This window comes from Tinamus guttatus, unplaced genomic scaffold, assembly GCF_059628265.1.
Source record: "Tinamus guttatus ecotype Peru unplaced genomic scaffold, ASM5962826v1 Tinamus_guttatus_pri_ptg000806l, whole genome shotgun sequence".
Lineage (NCBI taxonomy): Eukaryota > Metazoa > Chordata > Aves > Tinamiformes > Tinamidae > Tinamus > Tinamus guttatus.
The window spans coordinates 157456-184089 of NW_028289340.1; the positions used below are offsets into that span (position 1 = coordinate 157456).

The window sequence follows — 26634 nt, forward strand, 5'->3', positions numbered from 1 at the left end:
GACCTTGGAAACCAATGTGATTTTGTCTCTACCTTTGTCAGGGCACAGAACTGACTCATATTTAGTGGTGAGCTGTCAGAATGGCGGTTGTGGCATACTTTTAGCCCAGGCCAATTAGCACTGACCTAAATGATTCTTTCTATCTCAGTCCTGGGTGCTGACACATGCCAGGGACCATTCATTAACCGGTACCTCGGACATGACAACCCTGCTTTGAACACTAAGAGAATTTCATCAAGTGGCCATAGCCAGTTGGCCTGGTGCCCAGAGGACAGGCTCTAGCACTGTCCTCTACTAGCAACTAGCACTGTTGCTAGTATATCTGTAGCCTTTGACCAGGCCTGGCCAGTGTGATGAACATTTTACATGCCTCTGAACAGGCACTGCCACAGGTAAAACACTTAACAGCAAGCCATTAAATGCTGACATGCTTAGCAAGGTCCTGCTTAGCATTAGTTAATAGGAGACTTTATGGAGGATGTAACTCTTTATTCAGAATGATGAAGAAGTATTTTTACTCAATAGGGAACCAAAATTCAGATCTTTCCTGGATCCTCTCCGGACAGTGTTTGAATATTTCCAAGGATGAAGACTCCAAAACCTCCCTGGGCAACTTGTTGCAGTGCTCAGTCATCCTCACAGGAAAAACAGTTGAAACAGATCTTCCTGTGTTTCAGTTTGTGATTGTTGCCTCTTGTCCTGTCACTGGCAGCACAGAGAAGAGTCTGGCCCCATCCTCTTTAGATCCTTCCTTCAGATATTTAAGTACATTGGCTGGATGGCAGGGCCCAGAGGGTGGTGATCTGCGGTACAGAGTCCAGTTGGAGGCCTGTAGCTAGCGGTGTCCCCCAGGGGTCAGTCCTTGGTCCAGTCCTGTTCAATTTATTCATCAATTACCTGGATGAAGGCACAAAGTGCTCCCTCAGCAAGTTGATGATACCAAACTGGGAGGAGTAGCTGATACCCCAGAGGGCTGAGCTGCCATCCAGAGGGACCTGGACAGACTGGACAACTGGGCGGTGAAAAACCTCATGCAATTCAACAAGGCCAAGTGTAAGGTTCTGCACCTGGGGAGGAATAACCCCAGACACCAGTACAGGCTGGGGACCGGCCTTCTGGAGGGCAGCTCTGCAGAGAAAGACCTGGGTGTCATGGTGGACGACAAGTTGACCATGAGGCAGCAGTGTGCCCTTGTGGCCAAGAAGGCCAATGGGATCCTGGGGTGCATTAAGAAGAGCGTCTCCAGCAGGTCGAGGGAGGTGATCCTGCCCCTCTACTCAGCCCTGGAGAGGGCACATCTGGAGTATTGTGTCCAGTTCTGGGCCCCACAGCACAAGAGGGATGTGGAGCTGCTGGAGAGAGTCCAGCGCAGGGCCACAAGGATGATCAGGGCCCTGGAACATCCACAGGAACTTAAGGAAAAATTTCTTCAACAGTGAGGGTGACAGAGCACTGGACCAGGCTGCCCAGAGAGGTTGTGGAGTCTCCTTCTCTGGAGATCTTCCAAATCTGCTTGGACGCAGTCCTGTGCCACATGCTCTAGGTGACCCTGCATGTGCAGGGGGTTTGGACTAGATGACCGCTAGAGGTCCCTTCCAACCTTAAGCATTATATGATTCTATGATTCTACATTAGTAAGATTCCCCCCTCAACCTTGTCCAGGATAAACAGTTCCAACTCTGACCCATCATCCAGGTTATTGGTGAATTAAGTTGAACAGGACTGGATCTCATACAGATCCCTGGACTAGTTACTGGCCTCAGTGAGACTTTGCACCACTGATCACAACCCTGTGAGCTCTGCTGTTCAGTCAGTTTTCAGTCTACCTCAGAGTTAGCTCATTGAGCTTCATTAGCTTGCCTAGAAGGCAGACAGTGTTGAAAACCTTACTGAATTCAGGGTAGACAACTTTCCCTGCCCTCCCCTTATCTACCCAGCCAGTTATTTCATCATAGCAGGCTATAAGGTTGGTGAAGAAACTGCAGCTACTGCATGAAAAGGTCACTACTCAGACGACATCCTGCTGCTGACGACCGCTCTTGATCCTGATCTCAGGATCATGGTGCCCTACAGCCTTCTGGCTGTGCTTTTCTGCACGCATGCTGAACCTAACATCTCTGCTGAAATGTGTGGCCACAGAGACTGACTTATTTTAGCTCAACCATCTCTTTCAGTGTCACCACAGGAAGGTCAGAGGAGTTTAGCTACTTCCTTTCCTGAAAGAAAAGATGTATGTCTAAATCTTAATGTAAGAAGGAAAAAAAAAAAAGTTCCTGAACCTAGGTGCATAATGTATTCAGCACAACACAGGGTGTTTTTGTACATGCAGCTGCAGCATGGCTGAGGAAAGATATAATCCTACAAAAAAGAACAGGTATAGTCACAGCTAGGATTATGACTCTCCAAGAATCAAATATCAGAAAGATATTATCAGAACAGCTCACAGGAAATAAAGACAATAATGTTGCTTGGAAAGACTGAATCATAGGAGACAAGTAAGGGAGTTAAAATTAAGTAAATGAAAAATATAAGATCTGACTGGGGACACAGAATATTAAATGAATATATTCCTGTTTATCAAGAATTGGTAGCCCATTATGTAAAATGATCTACTATTTATCAGTCTCGAAATTAGTAAGATATTAATCTGCGGGAGGCCAGAGATATCCTCCCACATTAATCTAAATTCTAATCTTCATTGAAAGTATTGCTGACATTAATTCTATCCCTGAGCCTAACCGTGGCTCCATATTTTGGTTACTATAAGCACTTTTCCTCAAAATATTTTGTAAAATAATATATCCAGAATAAAAATACAAAAAGAAAGTAAAAATACACAGGCTTGTTAACCAGGTCATGTACGAAGTTGGTTGGTCTGCTTTTCGTTTCAGTCTTTTTTACTCTTTGGAGTAAACTCTTTTGGTAGAAGTTCTATGGAAGCTGCTTTGTTCCTGCATCATGTTTGCATTATGTTTTTTAAGTTAAAAGAAAAGGAGAAACAAAAAAAAAATCCTCATTAAGGTGAAGCATCATGCACAAGTAGAATAGGTAAGAGAGCCTCCTGTCTCATTTCAAATTTGATCCCACAATTTCAGCACTTCATCCTTTGTGACCGCCAAACTGGTGCAGATAAACTCTCATGATATACCCTGCCTAAGCAAAGCTGAAGAGGCGGGGGAAGGTATTAGCCATAATGGTAGACGCGAAATTCGCAAGCAGTCTAGCCACAGAATGCAGCAAAACACTCCAGCTGTCAACATTTTCCCGTGTTAAAAATGAAAATCTTTAATTCATTTCAAAATAATCACAAGGGCATTTTGGGCAGAACAGGATCATTAACTTGGCAGTGAAATGAGTTAAGCATAATCTGCCTCTAATACCCTTTTCAACTTCACTAGAAACTAATAAGTGAAGAAAGTGTCAAAAATACTTCCAGTGATATACATGACTAACATGTATTTCTTTAACTCACGTGTTTCTGTTACTGTCCTAAGTGATTTTCACATTACAGCATAAGTTTGCTTACACAGATTTTTTTTCTCATTTGGAAGAAAAATTAGACAACTCCCCCCGCTTCCCCAAATCCTTAAAGTCATAGTCAGTCCACTTGTAGTTTTGAGTGTCATTTTATTACAAAACTGATGGAGGGGGCGGGGGGAAGTGAAAGTGAATGGCTTAATGAAGATAAGTATGAAGAGCTATGCTTTGCAAGAAGAAACCAAAGGCATAATAAACACAAAATGAGGACATTACAGGCAGCAGGACTGCAGGAAACGCTCAACCGCAGTGCTACACAGCAGTCAGGGGGCTTGGAGAACTCTTGCAGTTCTGCTTGGTGAGACAAACCACAGGCAGGGCCTTTTCACCTCTGAGATGGAAACTTTGCTTAAATCCACTTAGTCATCCCTTGCCGGCCAGGTGTGCTCATGGGTTGCAAGAATAAACCAAAGCCGAAATGGTAAGAATTTTTGGTTTTATGAAGCAGTCACTCTCAGAGCCCTCTCTTACCATACCAAGAAAAGGCCTAAAGATTGAATTCCCTTATCTAAATCAGTGAAATATAAGCATATATTAATTACTGCATTTTTTAATAGGCAAAAATAAACTGTGTTTCAGGTTGAATAATTTTATACAAGCTCTGAAATTTCTGAAATTTTAAGACTAGAATCTTAGGAACTGCAGACATAAACTACATTAATTACTGGGGACTCTTTAAAGTGGTTTACATCACAGTACTTCACAGGTAGCTGTCAAGTAAATTAAGAATTTAGAAAGCATCTGACTTGCAGTGACAACAGGCCCATAAATATGATGTACTCAATGCCTTCTTTGCTTCAGTCTTCACCAGCAAAGCCTCCCAGGCCTCAGTGCTTAGTAAAAGGGTTCAAGAGAGAAACTAACAGCAGAAATGAGGATGAAGTCAGGGGTTACTTGCAGGAACTCAAGTCCTTGCAAGTTGATGGGATCAGGCAGCCTGATCCCATCCAAGGGTGCTGAAAGTATTGGACGGTATCTTTGCAAGGCTGCTATCATTTTTAAAAAGTCATAGACTGAAGACAAATATCCCACTGATCTCCAAAAAGGGACAAAAGGTCAAAATGGGAAACTGTAGGTCAGTCAGCCTTCATTCTCATTCTGAAAAAATCATGGGGTCCTTCTGAAACATATTTCTGAGCACATGGAGAGGAGGTGACTCGGAACAGCCAGCATGGATTTACCAAAGGTATATCATGTCTGACCAACCTAATTCGTTTCTATGATAAAAAATGATTTGCAGATAGGGGATGACAGTGAAATTTCTGTACCTCCACTTCAGTAAGACTTTCCACAAAACATTCTGGAATCCAAGTTAGGATGTTATGGTCTGCATGGATGGATAACCAGTTGGATGAAAAAGCGGTTGGATGTTCAGGCTCACGGAGTAGTAGTTAATGGGTCATACTTTACCTGGATACTGTGACACACAGAATACCAAAGGGGCCTTTCTGGCCCATGCTCTGTTTAATGCCAATGACTTGGAGGAGGTAACAGGGCGCTGTTCATCAGGTTTGCAAACGACACCAGATAGGCTAGCAGTGTGGCCTGGTAAAAGGAAAACCAGAACCTGTTAACTGAGGGAAGGGGCTTGGATTTACTACAAGTCTTGATATTCTTACTAAGTAGGTACTTCAATATCAAGTTTTTATTTATTCCACAGAGGAATCTCAAATCCAGAGAAGATATCATAGAATCATAGAATGCTGAAGGTTGGAAGGGACCTCTAGAGGTCATCTAGTCCAACCCCCTGCACACGCAGGATCACCTAGAGCACATGGCACAGGACTGCGTCCAAGCGGGTTTTGAAGATCTCCAGAGAAGGAGACTCCATGACCTCTCTGGGCAGCCTGGTCCAGTGCTCTGTCACCCTCACTGTTAAGAAATTTTTCCTTAAGTTCCTGTGGAACATTTGATGCTTCAGTTTCCAGCCATTTCCTCTAGTTCTGTTGGTGGCCACCAGTGAAAAGAGGCCAGCACCATCCTCCTCACTGCCTCAATTGTACCCCTCCAAGTACTGAGGTACTTATAGACACTGATCAGATTCCCTCTCAGCCTTCTCTTCTCCAGGCTGAACAGGCCCAGCTCCCTCAGCCTCTCCTCATAGGGCAGATGTTTCAGGCCCCGATCATCCTTGTAGCCCTGCACTGGACTCTCTCCAGCAGCTCCACATCCCTCTTGCACTGTGGAGCCCAGAACTGGATACAATACTCCAGATATGGCCTCACCAGGTCCAAGGGGCGGGAGACGCTCTTCTTAATGCACCCCAGGATCCCACTGGCCTTCTTGGCCACAAGAGCACCCTGCTGCCTCATGGTCAACTTGTCGTCCACCACTCATGGTCAACTTGTCGTCCACCATGACACCCAGGTCTTTCTCTGCAGAGCTGCTGTCCAGAAGGTCGGTCCCCAGCCTGTACTGGTGTCTGGGGTTATTCCACCCCAGGTGCAGGACCCTGCATTTGGCCTTGTTGAATTGCATGAGGTTTTTCACAACCCAGTTGTCCAGTCTGTCCAGGTCCCTCTGGATGGCAGCGCAGCCCTCTGGGGTATCAGCTACTCTCCCAGTTTGGTATCATCAGAAAACTTGCTGAGGGAGCACTCTGTGCCTTCATCCAGGTCATTGATGAATATATTGAACAGGACTGGACCAAACACTGACCCCTGGGGGACACCGCTAGCTACAGGCCTCCAACTAGACTCTGCACTGCTGATCACCACCCTCTGAGCTCTGCCATCCAGCCAGTTCCTAATCCATCTCACTGTCCACTCATCTATCCCACACTTCCGGAGCTTGCCCAGGAGGATGTTGTGAGGGACGGTGTCAAAAGTCTTGGTGAAGTCGAGATAGACGACATCCACCGCTCTCCCCTCATCTACCCAGCTGGTCATTCCATCATAGAAGGCTATCAGGTTAGTCAAGCAAGATTTCCCCTTGGTGAATCCATGCTGACTACTCTTGAGCACCTTCTTGTCCTCCATATGCCTGGAGAAAACAGCTAGTATGATCCGTTCCATCACGTTTCCGGGGATGGAGGTGAGACTCAGTGGCCTGTAGTTGCCTGGGTCCTCCTTCTTGCCTTTTTTGGTGGTACCTATGGTCTTTGCTGAATGGAAAATATTAGATGTCTCAAAAAGAATCTAGAAGTCCTGTGTACTGAGTGTAGCATGTAATAGAATGGATGAACAGGAAACCCTGGAAAAGGAACTAGGAATCCCTGAAACCCTGGAACTCTCATCATTCCCTGGACATCCACATGTGGAAGGCACTTGTGACACGGGAGTCACAGAACAGCTGTGTTCCTTGGGAGTGACAGCTGGAGCCCCAGTAGAATACATTAGGGCACCTTATAGGTATTTCACAACCCCACAGGAGTATCTACATGGAGAGGTCTCCATTTCTATGTCTTCATCTTGAGGTGAATCCCATCTAGATGAAAAATCTCTTGGAGGAACATAAAACAATCTGCCTAAAGAGTTTCAGAGGTTATTGCTATCACCAAAGCTGGGATATGGTTAACATCATGGTTTAATTGTATGATCTAATTTTGTACTGAAACAGACTGGGAGATCTGAAGTGATCAGTTCATAGTATCTTTGCTGAGAGGCTCGTGAGTTTCTGAAGACTTAAATGGTTTTTGAAGCAGAACTCTAACCCTGACCTAACACTGTAAAACCTGTCTAAAGAACAGTTTCACATTCTTGTCGGAGCAACATGACATGCTCTTATAGTGGCCTAGAGAGTCTGCTGGTGAGACAGCACTGCTATCTGCAAAGAATCTCTCTCCTCCTGATTTGCTCCTGATTTGATTTATCAATACAAAAATACTAATTGGCCAACAGATAAGTAAATACACACTAGTATGGAATCTATTGTTCAGACTATACTCCTTCACAACAGGAGTCTTGAAACAATATATATTTTTCTGTTATTCAGATTATAGTATCTTCTCATGTTTTGTTTCTTTTGTTTCCATAGTTTTTAAGATGTTTTTAAAAAATAAAATGCTGAATATTGTTTGAACTATTTTAACAACTAGATACCAGTATCCTTTTCTTTATTCCCTTCCCCACACTTTGTAATCATTCTTTCAGCATTGCTTCAGGTATGGTGCATGGAGGTCAGTAAACTGGCAGTCTGCCTCAAGCAAATGAAAGCAAGAAAAAAATAACAAAAAGCCCTAGGAGTTCCCAAACTTAAGAGGCTGCCAAACTTAAGTTTATGTTCATTTAACCTTGTTTTCTTTAATAAAGAAAATAAATTCACCAGATTTTCTAGCATGAATTCTGAGGTATACTTATCCACCTGATTTATGAATCAAACAGACTTTTCTTGAGGTTTGCTAAGAGAAAGCAATTAACAAGTGTTACATTAAGACAGCCAAATACTAGGTTTAAGAAACAGAACAAAATGCTGGCCACTTCTCAGCAAGTGTAAGAATCTCTTTTGGGAGCCAGTTCAACAGCAAAGTAACTTGTTTTGCAAATACTAATGTATTTTACTTGTATAGAATACTCGAGTTATTACAATTATTTGTAATAAATAAAATTCAAATTAACAAGATCATTTATTTACAGCATCAGTTTAGCTTTGCTTCAGAGGATTTTACTTACATAAAAATGAATCTAAACAAAACTGCAACTGGAAGGAGAAGGACAAATATTAAAAATGTTTTATATTTATGATGAATAAGGAAGATAAAATATTTAACTGTTAGAAAAATTGCTGTTCATTATAATAATAATCATCCAAATTTATCAGAGTCTGGATCAGTTAAGCTATTGTTGAACTGTTATTCTAAAGGTCTTTTATGCTTATGATGATTTCTATTAAAGTATGTAAGCTTAATTATTCCTATGAGTGTAATTTCATTCCACAGAAATAAAAATGTAAAAGTCAGCAATAATACATAAAATACAAAGGGGATTTTATCAATACTCATTTGTCTTAGAAACAAAGGTTTATAGAAATCGTAAAAGGGGCTCAATTTATTCAAATGAATTACTAGTCAGCTCAGAGTAAATTAAGTCTATTGCATATGCATAAAGAACTATAGCCAAATGGTACACAGTAAAAGTAATAAAGTTGTGAAATTAAGTATTAGGCTTTATTTAGCTCAGAAAACTATTATTTTGTTTAAAACAGAGACTAAGACTGTTCTAAAAGAACTGATAGCAATAAGTTACCAAAAATATATTTATTTTGCGTCTGATTCCACTACCACACTGCAATCTTTGCTACATTACTTTTAATGCATCACCCCACTTTTTCCAGGTGCCAAGTCTACTTGCTATTACCGATACTGCCAACCACCCGGTGTCTCTAAAGCACATAGAAGCTCCACAACTCTTTAAAAAGATGTGCATTTATTTAGCTGCCTAGGTTGGAAACCTCATTATGCCTAGACTTAGAAGCTGACAGTGCTTATTTTAAATATCACCTGAAATAGCTTTTCTTGTTGCCCTTTTTGCCTGTGGAGGCAAACACCACTATGTTGTTTTCCACTATGAGGAAACAGTATTTATTCAAAATGACACCTGAACTACTACATTTCTGTCTATATTTAAAATCAGAAATAAACTGCATTATCTCAGAAACTGTTCTACGAGATAGTAGTTTAAAGTAAATGTTTTACAATAATGACAATTGTCCTGACTGGTTTAAACATTTTCCAATACACTCCCATCACAGATGCTCTGTTAAAAGTAGGCTTTTTTAATCAATTTGTATTTGAGCTGAGTTCAAAAGAACACTCACTCTCCATAAATATAAAGAAAACAAAGGAAATTCATCTGAAAGGTGAAGAATAATTTGATCAAGGTTCTTCATAAATTTGTTTTTTTCTTCCCCATCATACTGTGAGCTTGAAATGCTATTTTCTTCTGTCTCATTTTGAAGAAGTTGTTCCAGAATCATGAAGAGATAAAAAATATTCTCATACTGGGTAATGTCACATGCGTCCTGGATCTGGGAATAAAGAAAATGCAATTCATAAGCATAATGTGAAAGTGCTTCTGTAGCCCACTGTCTTAGATGGCAGTTTGGGGAACGATGTTAAAATCTGCAGTAATATTTATATAATCATAAGGACTATATACTCAGATTGAATTTCTGCTTAAAAAAAAAGTTTACATTCTTGTGACAAAAGCCAAACTCTGATGCTCCATCATTACTGGTAGCAAATGAAGTCACCATAACCTCCTGCTATAGGGTCAGCTAATCCTAATGATCCACAGGTGATGGCATATAATAATTATTTATGATTAACAAAAGAAGTTTTGTTTAAGGGTATAACTAGAATTAGTGGATTCCCATTTTCTGAGATCCAGTCTCCCCGGATCGGGAAGCCATATGAATGGCTCACTCATTCATGCCAGAAACCTTTTTAGAAATGGTGAAAAAAGAAACACAGAACCTACAATGATAAACTATGATTCTGCCCAGAAAAATTATCATGCAGAACAAAAATGAAGTTCTATGTTTTGAGTCCTGTAATATGAATATTAGAAGTACAAATTCACAAGAAAACAAACAAAAAAGCCCCACCGGGTTGGCATTAATCATTGGCCCTGCAAATTTGCTCAGATTTCTTTTCACATGAGTAATCATCAGAAAATGTTTAGGAAGGCAAATTACATCACTTATCCCCGTAACCCTTGGCTTTTCCAAACAGTTAAGCAACTGTGTTACTTTCAGCATGTCTTGAAAATTGAAACCTAAATTAATTAGGTTCATTAATTAATAAACTATTGAATTGATTATGGATAATAGGAATCACTGTCTAACTAACGCTGTTTCCTCTGAAAATTCTACTATAAAAATTATTTTAGCCATATAGAAGTGATGTGGAATAGAAAGGGTAAGCCTGATGGCCAAGAGGCAGCATTTTCTGACATTATTCTTTTCAGGAAGCAAATGCACCACTCTGAAATACTCTTTCACAATACCAGTAAAAATCAGCATAAAATATTTTATGGCTCAAGGATCATTAACCTTTCTGACCCATTTATTAATCTGAACAAAATGTGTCTCTACATCTTTTGTTAGAGATTTTTTTTTGTAGCACCATTCGATGCAGTAACTACCACTGTAAATTTATGTCACAGCATTAGTACAGAAACACTTGAACTGTTACCTAATGGTGCATATGCCGTTATAACAAGCCTATTCCTGTTACTCACCGATCTGTATAAGTAAGTAGCTGGACATAAATATGTACATGCTCATATAGTTGGTCCATCCAGAAAGTTCAGAAGGTCACAATTATAAAGCAAACCTTTTCTTAAACCATCATGCCAAAATATATTAACTTCAAAAATAGCATAAATATGAAGCAGAGTTAATGTAAAACTATATTTTCAGAAAAAAATATTATGATCATTTTCACATATGAGACGGGTGCCTAATACAGACTCTCTACGCACTACCTCCTGATTTGCTGATCAAAAAATACTGATTTTTTTTTCCAGTAGGTCCAGAACAGCAATTATCAGATGTTCTTCAGAACTTTCTCTAAAGAATGCTTGCTCCCTCCTGGTTTGATACTTATTTCCTCCATTTGCCCTACTAGAATTGACCAGAGATGTCTCAAAGCCTCTAGCACCTAAGAAACACTTAAGAGTTTCTTTTAAAATTAAGTTTTAAATAAAGCTAAGAATAAGCTAACTTTTTTTAAGCCAGCTAACTGTATCTCCATGTGTACTCCAAAGCCAAAAAGAGCCAGAACTGAACTCAGTTATTTAGAGAAGGAAAAAAAAAAAACCAAAAAAACAGTGATTGGCAGCTATTGACTATAATTTAAAATGGGCATATGAAATGAATTGGGGTTTATCTAGTTCAACACATGTAAATGCCACCGTATTTATTGATTTTTGGCAGTCTTTGGATATGCTGTTCATACAGGCTGAGTTTTATTTTGCTTTGGGAAAGCTGATGAGGCATTTGCTCAGTAGCTTTTGACACTAAAAGCAATATTTGGGCAATATTTATTTAGCTTCTGACTTTTGAGTAGCTGGAGCTTCATGGACTCTTCTTCAGGAAAATGTGTATCTGGTCTTTGGCTCCTGCCTCACAGGGAGGCTAGATACTGTCTTGCACCATCTTTTATCCTTTAGCACCATTTTTATGAGATCAGTCCTTGCTGATCGGATCTCACTGGACTTTTGAAAATGTGTTTCTTGACAGTAAGATGAATTTTGTCATAGCTTCAAATTTTGAGTTTAAACTTTAAAATTATTTCCTTTTACTTGTCCTGATTTTTCAAAGCTAAATCTCATGTTTAAAATTATTAGCTGTATAGGACTGAGCTATAGTTAAGGTGGATACACATCCTAAAAAGGGGGCGGGAGGGGATCCCTTCGGGGCAGTTTTGATTCACGTACTTACATCACCAAGTTCAGAATGTTGGGAATTTCAAAAGTTTTGGCTGCAATGAATTCTTCCATCTTTCCCATATTACAGGGTGACCAACACAGCACACACTTACTGCATCCTATAGCAAGGAAGAAATTCTCTGACCTGTCCTCTTTGCAATGCTAGCTTAAAAAAAAAAAAAAAAAAAAAACAGTACTAGCATGTTAAAGAAAACTGTTTAAATATTCAAGCAGCACTGACAGTCAGAATGCTTAAAAGCAGTCTGTGTTCTGGACCTTTGGGCCTTTATTATACTTCCTCTGTTTACAAAGTAACAACCAAACTCTTATCAGATGCCTCTGTGAAAGTTTCCAAATCACTCTTGCCTTATTGGATACATTTGGAGTCTAGGATTTCACCAAAATTTGGGGAAAAAAATAAGACGGTGAAAACACAGAAAGAATGCAAATAACCCTCACCAAATGGTAGATGTAATTTTTGAAGATTAGGCTATTCACTCAGAGATGCAAAATATCCTAAGCAATTGTACAAGTTTTGCACACAGAATATTTTTATTTCCTGGCTGTTGGTTCATACCAATTTATATAACTTATTTAAATGCACTCAGTAACAACAGTACAAAACAAAAACAGGAGAATACTAGTTTGAAATAAATTCTCTACCTTTCTTAAGCCATTTACTGTTCAAAACACATTTCTAGTGATACATGCTATCTGCTTATGCTTGAAAGGAGTTTAGTGCCCAATGCCTTTAAATGTTATAAGTTTTAGAGACCTTTTACTACCCTAAAAATTTGTCTATTACATTTGTTTAATGCTTTCCTCCTCTTTCATTTACAAGTAGTTATTATCCCCTTTTTGATCACAAGCATTTTTTCCTCTTTACTTAATTTTATATTGTTGTAATCTATATTCCTACAGAATTACTGTACTCTACAGAATTACAGAAATGAATGATTTCAGCCGTGATAAGTTCCATTCTTCTGTTGCACTGATTAGTCTAGGAAACATCAGATTATCAATAAAAACAATCTATGCCATTGTTCTAGGAGCAATTCAATTTTATAGGGTTCCAGATAGGCTATGGAAAAAATTTCCCCTTCCCACTATATTGCTGGCCACTTGCTCCCATTCCTACTTTGTGCCAGAGCTTGTTCACGGAATTGCATACTGAATCTGAGAAAATAAAGGATCTGGCTGAAACCTAACATTTATTTTAAGTCAGGTTAGCTTTCAGCTTGGTCAGTCCCTCAGTAAAACTCCCTACATGCCAGTGTAGCTGTTAATGCTTCCATAGAAAGGAGAACTGGAAGCAGGATTGGAAGCTGCTCCCTGTCTTCTCCCTGGTTAAACAGATTCTTCATTCAGGAATGCAGCAAATGAAACTACTGCTTTACTAATGACAGGGAAAAAAAGGCCTTGCAGGCGGTTTTATTATGTGCCAACCCACTGAAGCTGTCACTGGTAGTGGTGCAGGAAAGGGACTGGGCCCAGCTCCGAGGCGACGTGAACAGAGCACGAGACCTGAAAAGTTACAGACAGCAAGAGGAGAGATTTTACAGTGGGATAAGGAGAAGCTATGTGAGAAAGAGCCAAGCTTCACAGAGAGCTGAAGAGGAATATTGCAAACCTTTTGGAGAGAACAACCTTGCAAGGCCAGCAAGACCTTGCAAGCACATAATACCATACAGCACAGAACAGAATATATAAGGATGAGATAACATTGCCAGGGAAACAGGAAACAGGTCAGGGTACAGTAAATAAAATAAAATAAAATAAAATAAAATAAAATAAAATAAAATAAAATAAAATAAAATAAAATAAAATAAAATAAAATAAAATAAAATAAAATAAAATAAAATAATTAGGGTCGGGGTGCTTGCATGGGAGGAGCTGGCAGTGGAGAGAAAAGGAGCACAAGGCTGCGGGAAGGAAGCTAAGATGTGGGAGAGCCATGGGATCAGTGGCACCATCGGCACCCAGTAATCACTTCCTAACACTTACTAATGTCTCAGTCTGCTTTGACATATTTTTAAATGTGATTTTCTGTCACGTTCCTGTCCCTTAAAGAATGACAGTATTCTCTCATAGTTACGATTTAAATGGGAGTTTATAGCTAATCGAAATGGGTATCCCATCTCTGGGAATATCTTCAAAATTTAGCATTTTCTATACTAAGATACTCACTAACAGAATCAAAGCACTCTACTTGAGAGCATTCCCCACTGCTGTCGGTACATTATGTTCCGTTAGTCACTCACTGCATTTCCGCATGTCCCGTAATTTGCTGTCTTCATTTTCTGCAGCTGAAAGGGCTTGCCTAAACTAAGAGGAATGTGGATCTGGGATCGAAAAAACAAGGCATTGACAGCCTAATGCAGCCATCAGTGTTCAAAGAAACGAAAAACAATGTTTGCACTCACTTTCCCTGCATAGGGGAGGCCTTTCGAAACTCAGTTTTCAGTAATTTAACAATAGAGCTGTCCTAACAACTATACCATTATGAAAACAAGTCACTAAATGAAAAAGTATTTGACAGAACCACATTTTTAGGAAAAAAAAGTTTATAAATCAGCGCTATGAAAAAATGAGAAAGAAATGACTGTCTGGAATTCTACCACTCAGCATTCGACAAATTGTGTATGCTTGTTAAGGTAGTGCTGACAAACTTAAATTTTCAAGAAAAACACCACTGAAAACATTATTTTCTTCTCATACATCACCATGTGCAGAGCCTATTTTTTTTTACACTACTTATCCAACCTGAGTCAGAGGGTAATGGAAATGTGCTTCAAGAATGACTGTTTCCTCGGGTGCTGGTTTATTCTCTTTCTCCTTCTCAATTTCACGAACAAAGATGACTAATTCTCACAGGGAATTCGTATCTCGATGCTTTGTTTTTCCTTTGAGAAATCCCTATTCAGTCGATTCATTGATGTGCTCACATTATAAAGACAGGACAAATATATCTTCCTGAGTGCTGCACATATGTTGGGATAACTGGCATTTTTACATCAAAGTGACATGCAAAATCGTTTAACTGGATGTTCCACCCCCATGTAAATAACCACTATTTGGATCATTAAAAGGTACAAACACAATAGTCTATCAGAAAGCATGCACTAGGACAAAAGAGGGTATTTCTAATTGCTTAAGTATAGATTAGAAAACATGTGGATAAGCATCTCTAAAATATTTAAGACAGGCGTGCATGAAAGAGTTCACTGCAAATCTTTTCATTCCAACTTTAAAATCAGTGTCTTTGGCTAAAAGGTAACTACCTTACCCACTACCTTCAGGATTCAGTCTTTTTTGCTAATTAGCACTTTTGTTTAATGTCTTTTTGAGTTGTTCTTTTTAAATTCACTCTTCCCTAACATCCTTCTCAGTAATCAGAATCTTTATTAACCACATCAATATCCACCTGCTATGAAAGTTCACACTCAGCTACATCCTCTTTCCGTACTTAAAGCAAAATTTACATCACTTGCAATTTCTTATTTACATGTTTACATATATGTATATATAAAATACACGTTCAGATTCAGATTCTCTGATTCAATAGGATCCAAAAGCCCAGGTTAGTCATCTTTATTTATTGTATTGCTTTCTCCTCAAGCGACTCCAAAAGATTCAACAGCTATACTTGCAAGTCAAGATAAAACTTGTCTGCAGAAAGGGTCAAGGAATTATTAACATTTGAAAAAGTTAAAATCCAGAGGGGAGAAAATGTCAGCTAAACTCCCAGACTAAATGCATCTGTAGCTACGGGGTGTGCCATGACTACAATTTTAAGCAACTTGACTTCGTCAACAACATTCTACAAGTCCCAGCCAGCCCCACTGCAGAGCGGTTTCAGAAACAATGGCGGGATCCCTCCAAAAACTGGATCTGCCCAGAAACTGTAACTCGGCGTAGCCTAGGAAACGTTTCTGAGAGCAGCGTGAACAAGCACTTTATATTCAGTCACCCAAGGGAAAGATGCTTATCCCAGAGACACCTACGTATTGTGTCTCCTTCACAAATCATTTAACAAGGTCATCTGCAATTAGTAACTAACATGACACACTGAATTGCAAGAAATTCCCACGCCTCCTTAAGCAATATTATTCTTATCCAATAATTTCCAATACATACAGTAAGAAATTGAATATAACATTAGTAAAACACTCAGCATCTATTTCAGTGCAGGAATCATAACTGCAATTGCCTTGTAAGCAACTTAACCAAGACACAGCCTTAGAATACAAATTCTAATACCCATTATTCTATTAAAGAAAGCTAAAATATGAGCCATGAAGAAATCTTATTTAGAGAGTACAAAAAAAAAGTATGAACCTTGTTCTTGAGGTAATAGGAATTTATAAACCAATTTCCCTTCGATCTGAGAGGCATAAGCCTGAACTGTCATATATGTTATTTCTGTAATATATTATAGGAAAAAAAATCAGTGCCATACTTCACAAGTTGAAGCATGCAATACTTTTTTTTCTTTCTTCTCAGAAAAGAATACGAACTAGAGTGTCCATCACAATATGGCTCCTTCCAAGCCAAATGGACTATTTAAGCATAATTATAATCAAAACAAAAACACATCTGCGGACAGTCCCATCCGCAGATGCTATCAGGAGAAAAAAGAGGAGAAAGAAACTTAGAAAAAGTAATTTAATGAAATTACTCAGGCATGTGGAGGAACAGAGGCATTTGCCTTTTTTTTTTTTTTTCTTCCCCAACATTACATAAATATAGTAGGGTAAAACGGACATGATTTTTGGAGGTTCAGCATATATGTTTAAACTTGTGTGTGTCACTGCAGGACTAGTGTTGAAAAGCAAGGATACACAATTAAAAGCCTAGCCCTCTAACATGCCCAAAGTACCTCTAAAAATTGCTTCCTTTGGGAATAGCACACACTTTTTTTTCTGATCTTCTCACTGCAATACTGTCTTGGGGCGACAGTGTGGGATTAAAAAAAAAATGTGGAAAATAATCGAGTCCGTAGATTTAAGAAAAAGATACAAAGCTCCTTACATTCACTTTATAACTATGGAAGGAACTGCAATAGCAGAGTAATTAGTAATTTTTAAGAACTTTAAACAGCACATGCTGCTTTCTGTGAAAAGCAGTTTAAAAATGCAATCAGAATTAACCTAAAGAATTTCAGAGCTTAATACAGTTTCAAGAAGGTTACAGAAAAATAGTCCCTAATCCTCACTGCCATTAAGACAGCACATGAGCTTTCGTGTAAAATAAGAACTACCATTATTGCAGAATAATTAAGCCAAATGATACCAGAACAGGCTCTCCAGGATGATTCTGTTCTTTCTGTAGGTACCAGCAGCTTATTAAATCAACTAACAGAAAAGCTCCTGTCAGATTTACTACACCATCAGACTGTAGTGTTAGGTACAGTGCCTGTCATTATGGCAAATTTGTCTTGAAAAACTAGAAAAAAAAATCCAGCATTTCAGAAGATGACTAATCTTCCAGAAAGACAGCTGAGCTTCCGTTTCACACAGATGTGTTATTTTTTTGTTCAGGACCATTTTAATTAAGAAACGTCTTTGCATCTTTCAACCAGGGACCAGATAGGACAATTCTGAAACACGGACTACATTTTACACACACAACTATTTGTAAGCAGCTAATTCAGTTTAAGAATTATCATTAGGTAATACCTACAAGAATGTAGCAATGCTTCTTTAAGTCTTTCACTAACACAACAGCATTCCTCTTTTTCTCAGATATTGCATTTTTTGCTAGTTAAACAGATATAACGCGGTACATTTAATGCAATTTAGATTAATTACTTCATTTATTAAGCAGGATTAAAACCACTGCAAATAATAGAAAATACTAAAAGATTATATTAACAGCTTATATTAAAAACACAGGGCCCCTAGGTCTTCAAAATGATTTCAGATGACAGCAGGAAACACATTAACAAAATATGACAGAAAATCATCACATATTGAATCATTAACATCAGAAAAAAATAGAATTCTATCAAAATTCAGGTGTACAGTTCATCTTTGTTACACTGCAATTGACACCTAGTAAATTCCTAGTTATTAGAAGGTATAGCCCACATGGAATACTAATCATAGCAGCTACTAAAAAGTAACAGTCACAGCGAAAAAGAAAAAAGCCTGTTTTTAATGCTCCAACTTATTTCTCTAGAAGACAGATTCACTATCCCGAATCAGTGATTTTGGGAGGTTAGTTCTATTGGTATCAGCGTTATGGAAAATATGTATGCTGTAGCAGAGGGAAAACTTCCAACACAATACAGACAATTGCAGATTGTGAACAAGCAAACACACAACTCTACTGTTACTACATTTTAATGGTGTTAAGGTAGCTATACAATACCTCCATTTCTGTTTCCCTGCTGACAGCAAATCAGTCAATAAGGAACTTGTGTTTTGACTACCTCTGCTACTGGACCTATCTTATTTGAAGCTAATTCAGGTCCTCCTACACTCTCTTGACACACAGCCATTGCTTTAGGAAAGTTTTAATCTTTCCAGTTTCCAAATGTTTAAAATTTTGGCATTTGATTTTGTCACAGGTCCATTTTTCTTCCTTAGTACTGTGTATTTTACATTCTCCACTGCAGATGGAAGAGATGAGATTATCATCATGTGAAACTACAGTTCATTTAATGCTCATTTCAGCCTTCAATCCTTTGACCACTAAGAACGGAAATGCTTTGAATTCATCAGTCCTAAAGGGATAACTACTCTTTTCCCACCTACTGTTCCTCAGTGGGATCTCTGTCTTCTGTCTCTAGCTATAAGTTATTTTCAGAATATACCTCAGGCACCAGTCCGAACATTGCCACCCCTTATCCTCAAGTAACAGCAATTTCCCAAAAAGCAAGAAATCATCTTAACTATATATTTGCCTCCTGCCTCTCCACAATCTCAACTGGCTGATATTACTCAGGGTTATCAGATTAAATGCTCACTTACAGATAAAGGCACTTAGTCTCCAAGTTCCAGACTGATCTCAATTTTACCTTTTTTTTTTTTTTTTTTTTTAAGGAAAGGAAGAACTTTTCTCAAACTAGACCTTCATGTGGGTGATGCTGTTACTATTATTGCTGTGGATCAAGCTGTTGCTGTACACGTGGAGGAGCCAAGAAGCATGGCCTTCTACACACGATCATGTATCTGAATTGCTTTGCCCAACCTTTGTCTTGTCATGGATCTGAATTCCTTTGTCTTGTCTATTAAGAACTGTCCCAGAGATCTGAGTATGGTTCTAGAATCCTTAATGAAGGATTTCCTTTCCACTCTGTCATTAAAAATGATTAAGTTTTGAAAAAGCACATCCACCATGGAGGAATGCATTTCTCAAGATAAACAAAATTAAAACTAGGAGATGTTCCTCAAAGGAAACATAAAGCTTCTTGTTTGAGAGGGAATATCCGAGCAACCTTTGCTGCCTTCACATGAATGAATAAGCTTTGATTTTTTTTTTCCTCAAAGTCACTATGGAAAAGAAATTGGTGAGGGAGGGCATTAATGAATAACTTTGAATTTGTGCTGGAATAGGGAGCTGGGTAATTAGACAAAAGCAGCTTCCGGCAATTCTGTCATAAGCTTCTCAATTCTGCTGTAAGGCCTCTGGTCTTACCTCTAGAACTTGACTATTTTACCTTCTAATCCATCATCTTCCTGTGTGGTCACAGAAGTAACAATAACATCCCACATACATGCCAAATTCCACCAAATTCAACTGTAATGTCAGTCTATCCTTGTTCTTTTGATCTGTGTATTTTACTAGATAGCTTGAAACTAGAGACTTTCCTAATGACACTGTCAATTTTATGCCGGCGTTTTTCACGGAGACATACTTGACATTTGACAACATCTTACCAGCCAAACAGCTGCATTGAATGACTAGCTGAAAGACTCAGTGATAGAGAAAGAAGGAAATCCTCCTTGTAGAAGCATACAGAGTATGCTCAGTTGTGAAATACTCCTCCTGAGGACTTTCACGAAGAAAGCTGACTTTCTAAAAGAATCTATAGTAATAAGATGATCTTGCAGCATTTCCTTAGAACAATTCAGTGCTGTCCTGAATGTGTAAGTAAGACAGTATTAAACCGGATAGAGCCTTGGCAAGAAGGTGATATGGAATCTAAAATCTCTCTCTTTTTTTTTTTAATTTTTTTTTTGCTATATCAATTTTCTACAGAATGTTTGAAGTACATAACTTTTCCTGTGAACGTATTCATCAGCAACTGAAAAGAGGAGCAGAAAGTGGTTTGGAGAGTGAGAGTGGTAAAATGACTGCACTCCTCTAAAAGCAGAAATCAAAAGCAAGTTGACTAAGGAACCACAACATACAGAAAAAAGCAGCTCTCAGTACACAAATCGCCAAGCCATCTGGTCTATATAACAAGGTGGGCTAAAAGAATTCAAGAAGCTGCAAGGGCAATTCTCCCAATATACCATAATCTTTCAATAGCAAGAAGGGATGTCAGAGAGTATACACAACTTTTGTTGCTGCTGAAGCAATGTGATGCAATGGATTTTCTTCGGCTTTGAGTTAACTAACAAAGTCAGTAACAGCAGCAGATATTGTCTACGGCTTTGTGAATTTCCTAATGAAGGAAAAGTGTAGTAAGGCCTGCAAAGGTAACTTTCTGCCTTTTTTTTTCCTCTGAACAGTTGCAAATCATTATTCTTTGGGATGAACACCTCTCATTCCAGAGCTCTCTCTAAGCTCCTATTGCCTGCTTTAAGACATAGCCTTACTGTCAAAGAAATTGAACAGGAACAACAGAAGAAGTGTTATATTATTAGCAAAATAAACTGTCCTATAATGTAGGACAGACTAAGAGTCTACTGTGCTACAAAACTTTTTCCACTAATATCTGGTCTTCCCATCCTTACCATCATCCAAGAGCCCCATTTACTTTCTAAGATACTTAAAACTGCTTTGGAAATAATTAAAAACAGTGAGTTAGGGTTTTCCCAAGAGCAACTGCAACTTCTGAATCCTTTAACACATTCAGGACTTCTTGTATAAACTGCAGCAGATCCTGATGATATTTTGGGAGAAGAAGATAAAGGCTGGAATCACTCTGCCCATGAACCTACTTTTTGTATTTGCCCTTTAGGATCCAGTAGATGTGGATTTTCAGAGAATCGTGAAGTATTAGCTGAAAATTACTATCCTGGAGAGAAATACACCTGAAATTGTATCAATAGTCCAAAGACAAAGGGTAAAGAAGAGAAGGAACAACAACTACAGAGAATTAGCTCATAAAACCATGGAATTTCCATGGACTATTCACAGACAGTGATTAGATAGAAAGTTCCAGGCACAGGTTAATCTAACGACACCAGTGGCAATTAGAGAGCACCAGTTTCACTCTGCATTTGTTCCTTTACAGGACAATGTGCCAGCAGTTTCATGCAAGAGCATCTGAAGATCAGAAATGACACTAAACTAGGTATAATCTTTGAACAAAAGCATCCCGTTCTCAGATGCAAGTTTCTAACCTGCAGTTTTCAATGCCATCTAGTTCCACTAGGATGCTAAAGCATAAAAGACTCAGCTTATCTTCTTTATATCCTACCTTGTTTTGTATACTTTCATCATAACCCCTCATTCGTTTCCTCTTTAAATCACAAACTTTTCTTTTTCAGAACAGATGACTTCAAATGACTCCAAATTTGCTCCTCTTATCTGAATCCTTTCTATTCTGTTACTTATTTTCTGAGAAGACATTATAATTCAACCAAATTTACTGCAACTCATCATCCTTACCTTTATCAGTTTATCTGATAATGCTAATAATATTCTAGAACAGTTGCTCTGCATGAGAATAAAGAAGCTAAGATTGTATTTTCTGTGCTTGGTAAATGGCATGGAATTAATTCTAAAGAACTAATTCTTAAGTGCAAAACAAAATAAACATACATCGCAGTTATGAAAAAAATAACAATAACTAAAATCCTCAAAATTTAAATCTATATAGCTAACATAGGCTTGCTACAACAACTGATGAAAGAATAACGACGAAATACTTGCAGTAGTTTTCAATTTACTGCTCTTGCACTGCAATAAGATTTACTTGAGGTTTTAATTGCATATTATGAGATGGCAATATGTGCAACAAGGTTTTATTAATACAACTGTATGCCGTATTTCCTATTGAAAACAATCTACACTGGCTCACCTATAAAATGGGCTTATAACAAAGGCCTACTTGATGCAAAGCAGCACATTAATATTCCACACAGACTGTAATTGCAGTTATTCTGTTTCTGTGATATTCATATTTGTAAGCAGTTTTGAACACAAGTCAACTGCTACTTTTTTTTTTTTTTTTTTTTTTTTGCAGGGGCAATGTTCTCCTTGTATATTAAATGCCTGTAGAGAAGACAGCCGCTGCCAAAAGAAATAATTTTGCAGGAATACAGGCCCCTAAAAAAAAAAAAAAAAATTTTGACTATGTGTAAGTCTGCCAGCATTTCTTTTGTCTTTGTTTTCAAAACACTTAAATAATTCAAGTACAGTGTTTATTCTAGTAGTTGCAGTATTCACTAAAGAGACAGACAACTGAGACCGGAATTGCTTTACAAAGATACAGCGCTATAGTAACACATTAGAAAATATTGACACAAACGTTTAAAGACTAATGCAATTGTACTAATCTATATTAAGAAGGAATTCTGAATCTTAATGGGGTGCATAAGCAAATAAAAAGAACAAGAGAGAAACAAATGCAACACAAACATGAATGAGCTATCAGAGGATTGGCATAACACAATAGCTAAGGATATTTTGATGTGGAATCGTGTCAGTAAGACTGAAAAAAATGCAGCGTTATATTAAGTGGCATGGTGGAGAATTTGGTGAACAAAGAACAGTGCAATCTATTTGCCTACATCAGAGATTAGGCTGTACACATCCACAAATCCACTATTTTCTAAGAAAGTAATTCTCTCTAAGACAAGGGAACATCAGAAGTGCCAGTATCTACTGACACCATTCAAAAGATGCATAGATGCATGCAACCTTTTCCTTTTCTATTTGCAATTTAAAGAGAAAGAAATCAGGTACTGGAAATTTTAGGTCCGGAAATTGCAACCCCTAGAGCTTGAGCTACACAGAAAAGCTCTGCTACACAGAGCTAAGAGACATCCTTCTCCGACTTTTTCTAAATCTTAGATGAGGTGTTACCCACTCTCTGCATTGCTGTCAAGCCTATGCTGAAATATTCACCTCTCTCAGCACCGTTTCAGTAGCTAGGCAGCTCCAGGGATCTAGGCACAAACATCTGAGGCACTGTTGTACTTCCTCAATTACGTCCCTCTGTGATATATCAATTCCTCTCAGAGTAAAAAAGAATTTCTGTTGTTTTGTATTTTTTAATATCGAGAAACATACAAGGTACAAAATATGAATACTTAATAAAAATGAGTAGCAATTTTGCTTTTAAATGTCATCAACCAAAACTGTAAAGTTCCGAAACAAGGAAAATAAACAGCCATCAAGCAAACTGTGCAGTGAGATGATGGGGATCAATTAATGAAAAAGCAACGTAGGAAGAGTTGCCCTGGATGACAGCAAAAAAACAAATGGACAGTGACTAACTAGCCCACTTTGAGGTGTACACCCTAAATGCAAAATCATATTACTGCTCAGTCTTAGATGTTAGCTACAGGAAGGCACACAAATTAAGAATCAGAAACAACAATAAGCTGTATTAAAACCACCTATTTTGGAATTTACAGCTAGACAGCCCATTATATATTATACCTTAAATACAGTAGCACTTCCTTAGGTCTATGACAGACAATATTATTTCTACTTTCTTGTGTATATTGGATTGCAAATTCTGCATAGGCTGTAATACCAAAACAAAGTACTTCTTTGCTGCTCCTTGGTTTACTTGCAAATCCGTTCTCAGCGGGTTTTTGCTGTGATTCTTTGCATCTTATCAGACAGTTACTTTACCCTTTTTAATTCCAAATTCTTATTCATTCGGTGGCATTTCTATAGAGCAACTCTCCTCGAAAGGGAGAGCACAGGAAAACAAAAAAGAAGTCCATATTTTGCAAAACAAATATTTTGAACTTTAAAAAGTTTTTAGAGCAAAGAAATGCAGATAAAAGCACTGCAGTAATTCCATTTTTATTTAAAAATAATTCTCAGTTCATTGTGATCATATATCTAAAAGAATATTAAATAATGTAATATGATGTTTTTATATCGATTCCAATTGCAAATCTAAATGGAACCACAAAGACCACATTCTTTGATATTAAGGTATTTCTTGATATAAGTTTTTTTTCTAGAAAAAAATCATGGATTTTCTTCCTAGAAGTTGAATTAAATCATCTTTCAGAAAGATGCTATATTGTGATATCAATCTTACAGAAACTAAGCTATCCAAATCCTCTATTTTTTTCTTGCAAGTTGTCTACATGCCTGTTTCATTCTTCAAGTGTCAACAATATCGAGTAAAAAGTGTGTTGCTATAAAAAAATCCAGTTAAAAGGTGATGTAAAAGCACTAAAAATGTAAAATAAACTATATGTTGAGCATAGAAAAGGAGGCAATTAATAGCACTGCAAGTAAAATATAAATTTATAATGTATGTAACTAATAAGAAGCTAAAGAGATCACAGAAAAAAATGACCACAGGAGTAATATATATATATATATATGTATATGTGTGTGTGTGTATATATATATATGAATATGTATATGTGTGTGTGTGTATATATATATATGAATTTTAAAGCATGTTAGTAAAAAATAAATAAAACAACAGATAAAAGGCAATTAAATGGTAGATAGGAAAAATGTAAGTAGTTAAACAGAAAAATGAGAAATAAACAAGAAAGGTCTCTCCTCCAACTCTGAAACATGAGAAAAGGGATATTTCTATTTGATATGATACTGTGGACAGAATTGACAAGGTAGGGATATGAAACCTCATCTGCAACAACTTAACACTGTGCAAGACACTCAATGCTCTTTCAAGAGCATCTTTCTAGGATTATGTTTCACAATTAACACATCTGTCAACACCGACCTTGAACATCAAACTTGCATGTACATTAGGCCCTAGATCAGTGCTTGGAAAATCTATTTCAGTAGGAATAAACATTCACCACAGAAGGCAGGGTGACTGACCTGCTAAGTGGATTTCCTTTACACTGGTATAGTTATGAGTGGACTAGGAACAGTTCCATTCACTATGCTCACTCTGAATATTACAAAAATAATCATTTTTGTGTGAAGGGTGTCTATACAAACACAACACAATCTGCAAATAAGGTGTATCGAAGAAAGCAGACCTTTTTTTTCTGACCTAGAAAGATCTTGGCACTAGCAAATGTATGATTAAATCATAAAATCATAATTATTTTATAAAGTTAATGATTTTTAAAATGACATGAAAAACTGGATAAGATTTACTATTATGGTTAATCATTTCAGGGACTATAATTATTTCTCAAACAGCATTTCTAATATGCCAATTTATTTTAAGTATCACAGTTGACTGCTTGTGCTTCTGCATACAATTGGCAGCTAATAAAATCAGGTTTGTTTTATTTATTAACTTAGCGGAAGTGAACTTACTAGATTTTGCATTAATTGTTGATATTTCCCTACAGCAATGAAGCTTTGGTTAGAAATGTGTCAACTGGAATCTGATGCCTGTATCTTGATTTTTCAATCACAGTACTTCTATATATAACTATCAGGTCTCTGAACAAAAATGACTTTTTGATTTGTCAACAATAAAAAGTTTCTCATCACTCTTCCTGCAGACTCTTAATATACCATAACAACAATCAGCAATTAAATCGATGTTTCAGTTTCAAAAGTAAAAAAGGAAAATATTCTGCAGACTACACAGTCAACATAGTTTTATAGCTAAACTGATAGCTAGAGATTCCTCAACTCTTGTACTCAAGAGGATCAAGTGAAATATCAGTTTGTGACTACCCTTCAACTTCCACTTAAGGAAGGTGGTTCCTTAGGAATGAGCTGGTCTTTTAGACTCTTACCTCTGTGTGTATGTGAATAAATATATATTGCAGGTCTTTTCCTATAATTTTGAACTCAGCATGAGTTAATATTTAACCAAGCAAGACACTGCTGATCAGATGACTGGAGGCATCTCATCTTTGTGAGAGAAATTTTATAAATCTGTCTCCAGCTGAGACAAATTCAATAGAAATCAATGCCTTGATGACAGTATAGCTCACCAGACTTATGTTACACCAGCTCTTGCCTGTGGAGAAATTCCGTGGGATGGTGGGAGCTTACCACCTCTGCACTCCTAAACTAGGCCAGGAAATTTAGAACTGTTGGGGGAAAATGATTGGGGGAAAACATTGAACACATTGAAATTGGGGGAAACACACTGCATGGGGGAAAAGTATTTTTCTTTCCTCTCCATATGCTGCCTACTAAGCGAAGGAAGTCCACTCTGCAAAGAAGGAGACAGATACAAAGAATCCTGTATGAGACATTGTGTGGAAAGGACAACCGTGCCAAACGTTACTGGCAAGTGGAGGTAGGATTTTTTGAGAGTTTATTTTCCTAAACATCAGAAATTGAGGGAATTATGCCTTAAACAGGACCATAATAAAAAATTACTAATACAGAGTAAGGTTACTGAAGTACTGAAGGAAAGAAATAACCCCTCAAATAAAAGGAAACTCAACTATGACTGTGTAAAACA

General features: G+C 37.8%; 1 protein-coding gene across 1 annotated transcript in view; it reads right to left on the reverse strand.

Moving 5' to 3' along the window:
* Window positions 1-8819: 8819 nt before the first annotated feature.
* MEI4 (meiotic double-stranded break formation protein 4) overlaps window positions 8820-26634 on the reverse strand; it is a 67090-nt gene continuing 49275 nt past the window's right edge. The window contains exon 5 of the mRNA XM_088537540.1: window positions 8820-9501. Coding sequence (XP_088393666.1) covers window positions 9250-9501 — 252 coding nt within the window. The 3' untranslated portion in view covers window positions 8820-9249. The remainder of the gene's footprint in view (window positions 9502-26634) is intronic.